This window comes from Podarcis erhardii (assembly GCF_964252035.2).
Source record: "Podarcis erhardii genome assembly, chromosome: 8".
NCBI lineage: Eukaryota > Metazoa > Chordata > Lepidosauria > Squamata > Lacertidae > Podarcis > Podarcis erhardii.
The window spans coordinates 28,610,053-28,625,223 of record NC_138499.1 but is presented as its reverse complement, the minus strand read 5'-3'; the positions used below and the strand labels follow the sequence as shown (position 1 = coordinate 28,625,223).

The window sequence follows — 15,171 nt, the reverse complement described above, 5'->3', positions numbered from 1 at the left end:
TTGCCCTGCTAATCTGGAATGACTTCCATCCTGGGCTCTATTCACTCATGAAGATTTGAAACTGGACTTGAATGCAGAATGTGTAGAAAACATTTTCTTTCTCTTTCTTTTATCGCTATGTAAATACATTAAAGGGAAAACTTCAAATGTGTTAAGTAATCTTGAGTGTGCCCTCCTTCACAGAAAGTGTTTAATTTCAAGAAAAACAGAATAACATGCAAACGGATTTAATCCATAGCAGAGAAATAATAGTGGGGGTGGGTGGTGCTAATTAACACTGCAGAACTTTTCTGCATCGCTCACCCTTGATTCACCTTGGGAACAGATACATTCAAGGTATATGGAGTCAACATTCACTCCTTAGGGCAAAATATCTGTAATGGTTGTAAGGGGTTACTTGTCCGTAAGTTGCCTTCAGTTTTGGTTAGATTGCCTGGCCAACCATGCTTTGGCTGACAGCCCACACTCAGTGGCCGGTCAGTCACTTGCAGAATCCGTCAGTGGGCGTTTCTTGAACCTCTTCCAGCATAAGAGCTGTTTGACGCCAAGTCTCCTCCTACTTTCCCTGCGTGGAATTCGTCTGCGCAAGTAAGGGGAAGGCAGAGGCGTGTCCGTGCTCTCCCCACTAGTCTCGGGTGAAGGGTCTTGGAGACCTCTCTCCGAATCCTCCATCTCCCTCCCTTCTCTACCGGTGTTATACTGAATTCCTTCCCCCCTGCTGGTCGCCTCTCCTGCATCGCTTTGGAGCCTTGCCTCCACCTCTCGCTCCGATGTCAGTTCCCTGACAATATCATATACAGTTTGCTTCAAAAACAGCATCATTTGGCATAATTCAAAATATAATTTAGCAAAAATTATTGTTGGTGGAGAAAACCTTATAGATATATATTTACCGTTGCTATTTTTTTTGCAGTGCTTATGAAAGCAGGAGAATTAAGTGAATATGTTGGATTCATTAAGTCTGGAAGTTGCAATGCTTACCGAATCATCCCGGCCCTTGTGAAGCGACCTTTGGGGAAAATGGTGAGGAATTACATTTTCATCCATAGTATCAGTTCTGGAAATCCTTTTGTTTTGTTTTTTGTTGGATTACTTACTCAGCGAGCCAAAGTCATCTTGCTGTCTGACACAAAGGACAAAGTTTCACCCTCCCACCCTCAATTTCACATACAGAAGCTGACTGGACTGGCAGCTGAATCTTAACCTCAACATTGGTTCAGCATCGTCAGTGGCACTTGAGGGCAGTAGGCTAACTTACATAGGCACCCAGACAAACTACAACAGCTCCACTCTTCTCTTTTCTCTGCTAAGGCTTGATGCAGTACACTCACTCTATGCATATGAGGATGTTTCCATTTTTCCAGGCATTTTAAATTCTTATTTTTTTATTATTTTTGTAGAAGTACAAAAAATAATAATCTTACTGTTTTTTCCTCTGGCCTCATACAGTTTGTCGCTGGTGGTTCTATCTCAGGGGTCAGCAAACTTTTTCAGCAGGGGGCCGGTCCACTGACCCTCAGACCTTGTGGAGGGCCGGACTATATTTTTTTTTGATGGGGGGGGGGAAATGAACAAATTCCTATGCCCCACAAATAACCTAGAGATGCATTTTAAATAAAAGCACACATTCTACTTATGTAAAAACACCAGGCAGGCCCCACAAATAACCTAGAGATGCACTGTAAATAAAATGACACATTCTACTCATGTAAAAACACACTGATTCGCAGACCATCTGCGGGCCAGATTTAGAAGGTGATTGGGCCGGATCCAGCCCCCGGGCCTTAGTTTGCCTACCCATGTTCTATCTTTTCTCTCCCCTCCCCTTGTGATTGTTTTTATTTGGTTTGCTTGATTTATTATTATTTTTTAAAATATGACTTTTAAGGCACATTGCTCAGGGAATGTCAGTTATCATGTCGCAAATAAAACATAGCCTAGCTTCTAAACATTCAACATTTCTTAAGAGCATATTTTGTGTTTTTAAATCTCTGCTGGGCCCCTGTCACCAAAGTGTACTTGCCCCGAACCTGGAATTTTCCTTATTCTTTAACCAAATTATACCAAAACCCAACCGTGTTGGGTATGACCCATTGAAGCTCTGTGATTTCAGGGGAGAGAGCTAAGCATGTGCTTAATTCTTATGCTGGAGTTCCTGGCACTTATAAATACTTAATTGTGACAGCACTTTTTTGTGCATTTTTGTGCATATTTTGCATTCTGTATCTGTAGCTTTCTGTCTAGGTATAAAAAATGTTATATTTGTGGTGCCAATAAAACAAAATGCAACCACCCCCAAACTTGGTGACTATCATTTGTACAGACAATGAGTCACCTGGGGGGAGAATATTCTCACAGGAATATAGTTAAATGTTTCAAATGATAATGAAATTGAAGATCAAATGAGTCAGGGCATCAGGTCTTTCCCAAAAGATTTGGGGGGATCTGGTGATAACCATGGCTATGTTTACATTGCTAAAATGTAATTTTTCTCGATCCAGAATTGTTCATGCTCATCCTCAACACGCTTATTTCAGTCTACATTGATTCTAAATCCTGCTGTTCACAAGCGTGAATGCGGTCATGTGACAAGCTTTGGAAAACCTCCCCTTGATTAAGTTATCCATACCTTTTCTTCCCTGTACATGCCCCAGCCGATGGAAGAAGAAAGTAGGAAGTGGTGATTGAAGTCTTGGTAGAACCCTACCCACAATGTCCTTGGGTAGATGTGGATACAAACACCATATTGCTGGGACTACCCACATCTGTTTTCAAAAGGAGATACTATGGGGTGATGCAGAATTAATCTACAATGAGCATTTATTTTCAGAATGAAGCCAATTTCTCAAGAAGGGCTGTTCAAGGAGGAACTAAGTGCAATAGATCTAAATGGTGTGGGGAGTACTAAGGCTCCATTGATTCTAGGATAAGATGTGCGTGCACAGCCTAAAGCACATTGCAAATGTTATAAAAGACCCCCATGCGTTCCTAAAAGCTTCAGACAACCTCACACTTCCATTAGCTTCTCAGCCAGAATTTTGCACCATACCAAGGGCCATCAGCCCATACAGTTTTTGCAATTTATCATATAAATTGTACGCTGTGCATCTTCTAGTCCTAAATATGTGCTGAAGAAACAAACAGTATGGGTTCATGTTTCAAAACAGATGAAGCAGATGAAACAAGTCCTCATTGGCCAACTGCATCCAAAAGATTCCTTTGGAGAAGTAAGCGTTCTCTATCAGACCCCATCTACATATACTCTGAAAGCAGGAACGCCTGTTGAACTAGGAATTATTGATGCTGCAGACATACATGGTAAATCCAAATGCATTGCTTTCCTTTCTTTTAGTATAGTTCCTTTAAGTTCTCATCTCGTTTTGCTTGCACAGAGCTTGCAGGGAGATTAGATGATGTAAGCTATTTTTTGAGCATGCATTCTGTTTGTTTGCGGGAGCCGATAGATGAAGTTGCATCATGTAAGTTGTATCCCACTTTCCAGTATATCCCACTAGAAAACAGCAACAGTCTGGAAGCGCCCTAAGCATAATCAATGTGCCTTTTCTGTTAGGTTGTGGGTGAACATATCAGATGACACAGCGATTCTTCAAACAGCTCTTGCTTATTCACAGGCCAGAACAGAACTGAACTGAAGGGTTCAGCCAGCCTGCTTATATAGAGCTCTAGTACAATGTAACTGTAACAACTTTCTGTAACTATCCAATCACTGAATGTCACTTTTGATCCTTTATTTGCATATGTGGACCTGAGTAAAAATTATCTACAGTATCCCCCTGCTGGCCCAGGGTGAGAACTTCAGTACATAACATTTTCTCTACAGTCTTCTTTGTGCTTTATGTTTTATCTAGTTAGGAATAAGAACATTTTCCATGTTCCACTCCTTTATTGTTTTTTGTGTCCTGCACCCATGCACTCCTTTTAAATTTTGGTTTAATGAGGATTATTTCTGAAATTAATTTCAGAACTGGATCATGCTCTCTTTGATAAAGTCTTCAGTTACTTTACATTCTTTCCCCTGCCCTACATATGTCCATTGAAAGAACCCTGCCCAAAAAAGGAATAATAATTAAGTTATTAATTACTGTCTCATCAAAATTATTTGTGTGTGGTGTTTTACCAGTGTTGTTAAACACCCTACAAAGCGTGTTCTCCATGAAAAGAGAGCACGTGTTGCGGTTGGGACATACAAGCCACCCTGCGGTGACCAGGCAGTTGGAAAAGGCCAGACCCTTTAAGGGTTAATTGTTGCCAGTGAATTTGCATGTGGCCATTAAGGGAGGAGGGATTCAGAGGCTATATATGCAGGTCGCCTCTCCTGGGCGTCCTCTTGGCCTCTGCACCGGATCAAGGAGCAGTCTGCTGGAACCGGTTGTATTGCTAAACCTGATATCTATTTGCTGCTTTTATATATTTTGTCCTAATTCCTAAGCCCTTCTTCTCCCCTTTCTTCCTCCTTAATTCCTTTCACTCTTTCGCTTCCCCTCCTCCGTCTCTTCTTATTTACCCTATCTTTCTTCCCTGTTTATTGTTTATTTAAGCGGAAGAGGCTAGGTGGGAAGCGGGGATTCCACCCCCACCCCCGGCCCGGGGGAGGCTTTCCCCCGGCCTTCAGGCCCCTCTTTGGGTCGATCCGAGGGGCGCCGAGGGCGTTTTGGGGCGGGGGGGTTTGCAGCCGCTTTTCCAGGCCGCGGCCTACCCCCCTCTCAATTTGGTTGATTGCGGTTCCGTAACCGCTGAGCACCAACCGGCCCCCCCCCCACCGCCGCTGCGGCGAACGCTTACCTATTTTTCGATCCCCTATCCGTGGGCCGGGCCCTGTTACCTCTCCGTGGGCCGTTGCCGCTTCTCATCCCCCGGCGCCTGGGGCCTAGTCCGCGCGGTTGCGCGGCGGCGGCGAGGGGTCGCCTGCCGTTTTGGCCTTCTGCGGGCCCCATCGTGGGGTGGGCGGCCTGCCGGCTGCGCGCCGGCGCGTGCGGGCCTGCGGGGACCTCGGGCCTGGTCCGCGTGGTCGCGCGGTTGCGGCTGGTGGGCGCCCGTGGTTTTGGGGCTTCTAGGCCCCGTTGGAGCGTGGTGAGGCCTGTCTGGTTTCGCGCCTGCACGCTGGGGCCTGCAGGGTCCGGGGGGCTGGTCCGCGCAATCGCGCGGCCGCGTGCGTTGGCGCCTGCCGTCCTGGGGCTTCTGTAGGCCCCGTTTGAGTCTGGAGCGGCTTGCCAGGCTTCGCGCCGGCACGCACGGGCCCACAGTGACTCGGGGATTTTCCCCAGTGCGGTTTGGGCCTTCTTTTATTTAGTAAATTTGCTGCATAATCGCAAGTGACTTTCACTGTGAGCTCCCCCAGTGGCCCAGGGTGGTACCGCGCCTTCCATTGTTTTCGTTTGGGGCTACCCCCCCTGCTGGTTATGTTGAGTAATTGTCTCTTCATTTTACTAGTTGTCTGAGGCTGGTCATAGATAGCGGACTATTAGTTGCCTGGTTGGTCCGTTGGTTGTTTCTGGGCCGGCGGTGCGGCCTCTTAGGTTGGCTCAGGCGCTGCTGTGGCCTTGTGGACAAGTATTTCTCACAGGTTAAGCCCAGATCTAGTTAAATAGATAGATAGTTAGATAGATAGATTAGATAGATAGATAGACAGACAGCCTGATTGTTACCTATTTACGTTTTGAATCGTTGCTTCTAGCCAAGAGATTTTCCATTGCTCATACATTTTCTGCATAGGTTTAATTGCTGTATTGTGGTTCCTTGCTAGGAGTGGCTGGACAGCCGTGCGTGGTAAGGCACAGCAGTGGTGATCTGGTGTGATTTTGTTTGCTTTTTAGCCGCGTTGCTGCTTCTTGGAAATTTAACTGGTTTTGATTTCTTTCCTGCTAGCAGGTATGGCACCAAAGAAAGCTGCTCCTCGCTCCAGTTCAGCCATGGCTTCAAAACGGCCCATTAGAGGCCCATCTCAGGCGCTTCGCTCACCCTCCTCCAGCCAAACAGTGGGGAGAGTGCAATCTCTAGTGGCAAGCATGGCTGGAGATCCGGCGGCCCTTTCACGCTTCGCAGCAGAGATGGACGGCGTCTTGCAACGTTGTTCTTCCCAACCATCCACCTCCGGAAGGCCGCAGTTTTCAGCATTGGTGTCTTCACCAGCTTCCCCGTCATCTAGCGAAGTCGGGAGCGAGGGATCTCCAACGGGGAGCTTAATTGGGGGCCCCCAGCTATCCCAGTCACCAGACTTACCTGTTATACAGAGCCAGCCTCGGAGGTCGAGCCGCCTCTCTAGGCGGGCCTCCGAAAGAAGCGCCCCACCGGCGGTTTCTACTTGCCGGCGCACGCCCACTCGGCCTCCAGCTGGCGTAGCCTCGGGTTCTGGCATCTCACGCGTTGTCTCTATGCAGTCTGTTTCAGTTCCATCCCAGGGGAACCCTGATTCGGAGTCCTCTATCGAAGACAGTCTCCCGGTCCCCGCCAGGAAGTCGTTGGGGGGGAAGCGTCGTCGCAGGAGGTCATCTAGAAAACGTGCGAAGCGGAAGAAGGACGACTCTTCTTCCTCTCTTTCGGGTACGTCGTCCTCTAGCTCAGATGATGAGGGTAGCCACATGGAACTTTATTGGGGCTTTGGCGAATCGGTCTCTGGGCTCCCACGATGGGCTTGGGAACGCAGATCGAACACTCATCGGGCGAAGTATGGGGCTGTCCAGGAATGTAGGGATGGCGTGTTGGTTCCTGACGTAAAAGTCTCAACCAACTCGGCCAGGGATATCATACCAGGCTCTCATTTGTCATCAAAATTGCGGTCCAGAATTTTAAATGGACGCTACATTGATATCTTCAAATTAGTCCCACCTTCTGAGGATCAGGAGAAGGGTAGCTCTTCTACCAAAAGACGTTCAGGGGCCGCTGCGGTGGATAGGACTTTCGAGCGTTGGCTCGATGGTTTCCAGGTCTTCGCTGGCGTAGTTATGGCAGCTTATCCGCGGAGGTCCCTTCATTTGTTAGTCTATTTATCCATTGTGCGCTCCGCCTTCACCAAAGCTGGTGAGAAAGCGGCGATCAAGTACGATGAGAATTTCAGGCGCCGTGCTGCTAAGATTCATTCTGCCCGCTGGGATCGTAAGGATCTTGACGTATGGACTACTTATGTGGCCCCACTTATCGACAAAAAGGTACCTGAGCAGCAGAAGTTGAGAAATTTTGCTTTTAAACCAGGCCGTCGCCTGCCATGCTGGGATTTTAATAGGGCCTCTTGTCAGCGTCAATATTGTAGATTTGCGCACAATTGCGAAAAATGCAACGGAGCGCACCCTGCTTCCTCTTGTTTTAGTGGTCGGCGGCCCTTTCGTGGGGGAAGAGGGGGTTCTCAGCAACCCCCCAAGTCCGCCCCCCCTGCCCCTTCAACCTCAGGTACAGCAAAATAGTGTACTGACTTCCTTGGCCTTTACTCCTGTTTGTTTGCCGGCACTATTGAGGTGGCTTCAGCATTACCCCGATAGGGTAGCGGCGCGCTATCTGAGTGAAGGTTTTTCTGTTGGTTTTCGGATCCCGGTAGCCATGCCGCCGGTGGCTCGGAATCCGTCTAATCAGAAATCAGTTCGTGAATTGCCTGAAATTGCCCAAAGGAAAATTACAAAGGAAGTGGCTTTGCATCGGATGGCGGGTCCTTATTCTGCCCCTCCATTTCCTAATTTACACGTATCCCCATTGGGTATCGTGCCTAAGAAAGCCCCTGGCGAGTTTCGTTTGATTCATAATTTATCACATCCTAGGGGTACATCAGTTAACGATGTGATTCCTCCGGAGCTTTGCTCAGTAAAGTATGCTTCCCTTGATCACGCGATCAAGATGATTCGGAAGTTTGGCCGGGCTGCTTTGCTGGCAAAATGCGATATTGAGTCGGCATTTCGTTTACTGCCTATTCATCCGGAGGATTTTTGGCTACTAGGTTTCCAGTTTGAAGGCAAATATTATTTTGACAAAGCCATGCCTATGGGCTGTTCAGTAGCGTGTGCTGCGTTTGAATCTTTCAGCACCTTTTTGGAGTGGGCCCTCAAAGAGAAAACCGGGCTGGACGGTGTTACTCATTATTTGGATGATTTTTTACTGGCTTCGGATTGTTCTACCGACAATTGCTCGGTGTTGTTGCGCGCATTCGCGGACCTTACGGTGGAATTGGGGGTGCCATTAGCGGCTGAAAAGACTGAGGGTCCTTCGACCCGCCTCACTTACCTAGGCATCCTGTTGGATACGGTGTCCCAAACTTCCAGCTTGCCAAAGGATAAGCTGATTGCGTTGCGGAAAGTCATAGGAGAGTTACTCCCGTTAAAGAAGGTGTCCCTGCTACAACTACAGTCGCTATTAGGACACCTAAATTTTGCTTGTAGGGTGGTGGCCCCGGGTCGCCCCTTTTGTTCTCGTTTGGCTCGCCTCACTGTGGGTTTGAAGGCCCCACATCATCGTGTTCGCCTCTCTAGTGAGGTGAGGGCTGATCTCAACATTTGGCTTGAATTTTTGGAGGATTTCAATGGGGTGTCGTTATGGCAGGACACGTTGAACTTGCATAACGATTTTCAGGTGCATTCAGATGCGGCAGGTTCCCTGGGTTTTGGTCTATATTGGATGGGCAGATGGTGTGCCATGCGTTGGCCTCCGGATTGGCAAGGGGAAGCCATTACGCGGGACCTGACTTTTCTCGAGTTCTTTCCCATTGCAGTGGCAGTGCACTTGTGGGTCGAGGAGTTCAGGGACCGACGTGTTTGCTTTTGGACCGATAACCAGGCGGTGGTGGATGTGCTGGCTAAGCTGTCGTCCCGTTCTCCGAGGGTGTCAGCCTTGTTACGGGCTTTTGTTTTACACTGTTTGCGCTATAACATAGTGTTCTCTGCTCGTTTTGTTCCTGGGGTGTCTAACGAAATTGCTGATGCTCTGTCCCGTTTTCAGATGGAGCGGTTCAGACATCTGGTTCCAGAGGCTCGGGAACGTCCGGAATATTTCCCGGATCATCTCTGGAGCCTTGGCAGGAATTAGTTTTTCAGGGAGTAGCGGCCTCTATTTCCTCTTCTACTCTCAGGTCATACACTAAAGCTTGGACTGATTTTTGGTCTTTTATGCACAAGTCAGCCAGGAAGAAAAGGTTGGCTTCACCCTCCACTTCTCAGGTGCTAAAATATTTGGCGCACCTATTTCAGTTGGGTCGCGCACCTAAGACAATAAGGATCCAGGCAGCTGCCATTGCCTTTTTCTGTAAAGCTTATTTTGACAAGGATCCTTGTGAGAAGTTCGTGGTGCGTAAGGCCCTGGAGGGGTGGGGTCGGCTCTGTCCTTCTCTGCCAGCTGCACGGCACCCTATATCATTTGATTTGCTGTGTAAAATGCGAAAAGAACTGCGAAAGGTTTGCTGGTCCAGGTATGAGGCTCGCCTTTTTTCCGCAGCCTTCTCTATTGCATTCTTCGGAGCTTTGAGGGTTGGTGAACTCGTATGGGAGGATCACAAACACGGCCATTCTAGGGGACTATTACTTCGGGACGCACTGTTGTTCCCGAATGAGCTAAGGCTCATGATTAGAAACTCTAAAACGGACCAGAGGGGAAAGGGAGCCCTTCTTCGTCTCCCTGCCACAGGGGGGGCGGGACCTTGTCCGGTCAAGGATGTTAGGAAATACCTGGCCATCCGGGCTCCTGGGGATGGTCCGCTGTTGAGGCATGAGAATGGGTTGCCCCTGTCTAGGCGCCAGTTTGCAATGGTGATGCGGAAGGCCATCGTGGCCTGTGGTGATTCTGCCACTGGTTTTGCTCCCCATTCTTTTAGGATCGGGGCGGCCACGACGGCAGTGCACTGGGGTCTGTCTGCCAGCAGAATTAAGAATTTGGGTCGCTGGAAATCTGACGCTTTTAGAGGTTATGTTCGTTAACATATGATTCTTATTTATTTGTTCATCCCAGGTGTAGCAGCAGTCCGTATCTGGATGGTGGGGCACAGCATCGTGCATTGGGCCGGCATCGAGGCCAGGCAGCGCGGATTGGGATCAGGTCTCGGCCTTCCTCATCACGTACACGTTTCATGGCTGTCCAGAAGGGGAATGTCTTGGACAGAGTTTCTGCCATTGATGCGGAGGCAGTTGGGCTTTGAAGGGCCGCCCACGGCCATTGTGGTGCAGCTGGGGGAGAACGACTTGGTTTCCATGGGCTGTGTTTCGTTACGTACTGCAATCCTGGGCGATTTGGAGGTGCTGCGAGCAATGGTGCCGGCAGCAAAAATTTTCTGGTCGAAGTTTTTGCAAAGACGTGGTTGGAGAGGCAGTCGTTGCCCAACGGCAATTGAAAGGGCCAGGAAGCGTATCAATGCCGCTGTCTCAAAAAAGGTTTTTGAACTGGGAGGTGATGTGATCTCTCATCCCGAGCTTCTTGCTAGGGATGAATCTCTTTTCAGGGATGACGGGGTGCACCTTTCGGCCTTAGGGAATAAGGCATGGCTGGGGGCTGTGATTGCCAAGCTGAGGTCTTGGCTGGGTTCGTGAGTGGTTTGGCGGTGAGCTTAGGGCTCCATTGGCGGTTAGGCATTGGTTAAAATTGGTTGGTTGAGGGGTAAGTGCCTACCCCTCCAATGGTGGTGCGGAAAGGGAATTCCGTTAAAGGAATCCAGGGGCTTGCCATTCTTTGTCCTTGTCCCCGGAGTCGGACTTGGGCCGTGCAAGCCCCACAGGAACATGAGGGTGAGAGGTGTGAGACTGATTCCCGGCTTCATTTTCTCACCCAATACTTGTTTCCCATGCTGGCTTCCGCTGGAATCCGGAAGGCCAGCTCTGTCCCTGGGCAAGGACAGATAGTCATAACCAATGCCTAAGCAACCACTCACGTATTTGTATTTTAATAAAGTTGTGGCCAAAATCATGCCAAAAACCTTAAACAAAAATGATGTGTGAAGTGTGAGTTATTTGGTGAGGGTGGCGTTGTGGGACTCAACACGCAAAGCGTGTTCTCCATGAAAAGAGAGCACGTGTTGCGGTTGGGACATACAAGCCACCCTGCGGTGACCAGGCAGTTGGAAAAGGCCAGACCCTTTAAGGGTTAATTGTTGCCAGTGAATTTGCATGTGGCCATTAAGGGAGGAGGGATTCAGAGGCTATATATGCAGGTCGCCTCTCCTGGGCGTCCTCTTGGCCTCTGCACCGGATCACCCGCCCGCCCTCCCTTTAATGGGTAGGGTTTTCTGGTTCGCTTGACCTTGCTATGCCTGTCATGGGGTCGTCCGCCTTGGTGCGGGGGCCTGGTAGGAATTTACCATTTGGCTGATTGGCTGGTGCCATTTGGGTTTCGCCTACTGCGTAGCAAATAAGTCACAACTTGTAAGGTTGGCGGTTAGGCATTGGTTAAAATTGGTTGGTTGAGGGGTAAGTGCCTACCCCTCCAATGGTGGTGCGGAAAGGGAATTCCGTTAAAGGAATCCAGGGGCTTGCCATTCTTTGTCCTTGTCCCCGGAGTCGGACTTGGGCCGTGCAAGCCCCACAGGAACATGAGGGTGAGAGGTGTGAGACTGATTCCCGGCTTCATTTTCTCACCCAATACTTGTTTCCCATGCTGGCTTCCGCTGGAATCCGGAAGGCCAGCTCTGTCCCTGGGCAAGGACAGATAGTCATAACCAATGCCTAAGCAACCACTCACGTATTTGTATTTTAATAAAGTTGTGGCCAAAATCATGCCAAAAACCTTAAACAAAAATGATGTGTGAAGTGTGAGTTATTTGGTGAGGGTGGCGTTGTGGGACTCAACACGCAACAGGATCTCGATGCATCCTGACAAAAAAGCCTTGCTTTTCTTTTTTTTTGAGGAGAGAGGTTCCCCACTGCGCAGAAGTGTTTATGAATGATTGGCCAATAATTGCATCATATTTGTTACTTTGCAGCGTTTTATCAGTCGTCTCATGAACATTGGTGATGTAGAAGGGGTTGGATGGTGTAGGGGAAACGTGGAAGACCACTGTAATTTCGAGGAGTTAGATGACATGTCTCTTTCCCTTTTACACCCCCGGTTTAAGGTTTGCTGATTCATGATAGTATAATTTGTTTTTCACACACCTGTGTCAGGAGCTTCCTGGGTCCCCTGTGTTCTAAATGCTGATTGGCTAGTGGGGAGGATACCCAGTTGCAGTGTTGGAGACTCTCAGCTGCTCTGCATTAGTTGCACCAGGTGTCCCGGGCTGATCATGGGTGATGCCTGCTAACCAGGAGCAATCAATCAAATCAAAGTTGGCTATTAAAGCTGTGGGCTGAAGGGGCTCAGAGAGCTTCTTCACAGATCAAGGTACCAGATGCTGTGAGACTGTCAGCCGGGGTCTCTCTCGCTGCTCTACCTGGAGCTCCAGGCAGCTGAAGGGGAGATTGTGTGTGACTCCTGTCTGGTATGTTATAATTTGTGTTTTGTATGCCTGCTGCTATCTGTTAACCTTACGCAAATAAAGCATAGCTTTTTCTTCATCCACTGGTGTGCTTATTGGCTCCAGATCCAGAAAGAGCCCTGCCCTTGGCAGAACAGATGGGATGTAAAAGAACTGATAACTGTAGCAAACTATGGCTCACTGCACTTTGTGTATAAAATTCAAGATGATGATGAGTTCCTAATGTATCAATTTGTCTATGGAAATGAGGCTAAATAATTCACAATTCCAAAATCTAGACAGAAATTCAGAGGAGGAGAATTTGAGAAGCATCCCTAGATCTAAAAGATGCTGGAAATATGCAGATGCAATGACATGTGCTTAGATTTAATTCTGGTTTATGGTGAAAACAATGTAACTTTGTCTTCGCTGACTTTCTGCTTATCTAGTCCTGGATGACTGTGACTCCTGCAGGAACAGTAAAAATCATAAAGACTTTATGATGGACTTCTTGCCACAGGTGTCCTAGGGAAAGCTATGTAATAAATTAGACTACACTCACAGGAAGCTTACATGAAAATGGTCCTAATGAATTGTTGCAGCTCTGGATGCTCCCAGGCATTTGTTGAAACTTGATAAGTCCACATGCCTAGGAGAACACATGGAGCAGATGTAAGAGTGAGATATTAGTTCTATGCAGAGGCATACTTTCTAACAATTTAAAACTCACGTAGCATCACAATATGTATCGTACTTTTCTGCGTATAACATGACCCCTATTTTGGGAGACTCAGAATTTAGAAAATGGGGGGAGGATTGCCGACAGTTGTTGAGCTTCTTAGGGGGTGGGCAGAGTTGTTGAGCTTTTTTTTAGGGGGTGCTGCCAAAAATCACTTACCCGCCAGACTGATAATGCCGCTCACATGCATCTGAAAGCAACTGATCCTCTGTCCCATCGCCGATAAACACAGCAAGTCCACCCGCCCAATTGCCATAGCGACAGCAAGAGCCCTTGCAGCAGCCACCAATAACAAACTCCAACTCACGGCAGCAACCAATCCCGCAGCCCCACAATGCACTGCCCATGTATAAGACGACCCCAAATTTTGAACATTATTTTTGAATTGAAAAACATAGTCTTATACACAGAAAAGTATGGTACATTGTGTGTGTTTGAACCATAGCATTTATATAAATATATATTTTCTTGGTTAATCTCAATGTAAAAAAAGAAAAAGGATTTATATTTTGTAGCACTACTAAACCATTGGTGCATCTAGTATGGTACTAGGAGGAAACCTAGCTCATTGGTAGAACAGCACATCCTTTGCATGCAGAAGATACTAGGTTCAACCCTGAGATTTCCAGTTAGGACTGGGAAACACAATTACCTTAAACCCTGAATAGTAAAGGTAAAGGGACCCCTGACCATTAGGTCCAGTCGTGGCCGACTCTGGGGTTGCGGCGCTCATCTCACTTTATTGGCCGAGGTAGCCAGCGTACAGCTTCCAGGTCATGTGGCCAGCATGACTAAGCCGCTTCTGGCAAACCAGAGCAGCGCACGGAAACACTGTTTACCTTCCTGCCAGAGCGGTATCTATTTATCTACTTGCACTTTGACGTGCTTTTGAACTGCTAGGTTGGCAGGAGGTGGGACTGAGCAACGGGAGCTCACCATGTCGCAGGGATTCGAACCACTGACCTTCTGTTTGGCAAGTCCTAGGCTCAGTGGTTTAACCCACAGCGCCACCTGTGTCCCTAAACCCTGGATAGTTGTTGCCAATACTGAGTTAGATAGACCAGGGTTTGGATGTGGTAAAAAGCAGCTTCATACTGTTTTGGCTGTCCCTCTCTAAGGACTCAAACCCCAAAGGCCTCTCCCAGAACTTCTGCCTGAGAACCACTTGACTGGAGAGGCTTGGAAATTGAACCCTGGGCTCTCTGTGTGGGAAATGTGTGCTCTGCCACTGAGCTGTGGTGGTGTAAGCCCCTTTGGGATTTTGAGCTTGCTAATTAGAGAACCCCTGTTTATATCAGTTCCCCAATCCATAGCCACATGAAAGAAGAAATTGCTCTGCTGTACATAGACTATAAATATACACAGCCACAACATCATTAGATTAGTCTCTGTGATAGAAAATGGAGCTCGTGGGGCAGCCTAAGATAGGACCAAAACAGTTACTTAGGAAAGGCAGAGCTGGTAGTGATGTCCTTTCAGGTAGTTATTTCATAAAGCTCTTAACCAGCTGTGCCTTGGGCCTGGCAATAATAACATCTTATAACATTTGAGTTGTTAACCTTTCGTGCCCTGGCTAAAATCCAATACCGATGATTGCATTCTTCCTCTCTCAATTCCATTTGCAGATTGAATTGGAAGCTGTTTTCCTTGGTTATTTTCTTAAACGGTTGTTGTAAACTGCTCTAGTCCCAAGGCTGCTGTGTCGGTAAAATTGGGTCAATAAACCCCTGACTTTTCCCACGAGGCAGGCCGAAGGCTACTTTCTAAACCATACAGGAATATGTGGAAATCTTAGTTCGAAATATATTATTTAGAAAAGAAAAGAAAAGAAAGTGCTTGTTGGAATGTAAATCACCCTTCTGTTGTTTGGATTTTGTTTTAATACTAAACCTTTACTTTCAAAATCCTGTACATTTAAACAAAAATGCTGATGAGACTTATCAGTATTTTGCAGAAGCAGAAATGCCCCAGGAGGTTCCCGGTTTCGTGGTATTTATTGAAGCAAAGTCAAATAAAAAGGATGTCATAAAGATTGTTTATTTAAACATTGTCAAGGGTGAAT

The 15,171-nt window shown here is 47.6% G+C and overlaps 1 protein-coding gene across 2 annotated transcripts in view; it reads left to right on the top strand.

Annotated features, from left to right (window-relative positions):
* The window catches only part of CNBD1 (cyclic nucleotide binding domain containing 1), a 147,908-nt gene that overhangs the window by 110,553 nt on the left and 22,184 nt on the right, over nt 1–15,171 (top strand). For both annotated transcript variants that reach the window (XR_014159537.1, XM_081874465.1), the window contains exons 9-10: nt 914–1,023; nt 3,168–3,318. Coding sequence is in view for 1 of the 2 variants with exons in the window: in XM_081874465.1 (XP_081730591.1) it covers nt 914–1,023; nt 3,168–3,318 (261 nt within the window). In the remaining variant the exon portion in view is untranslated. The remainder of the gene's footprint in view (nt 1–913; nt 1,024–3,167; nt 3,319–15,171) is intronic.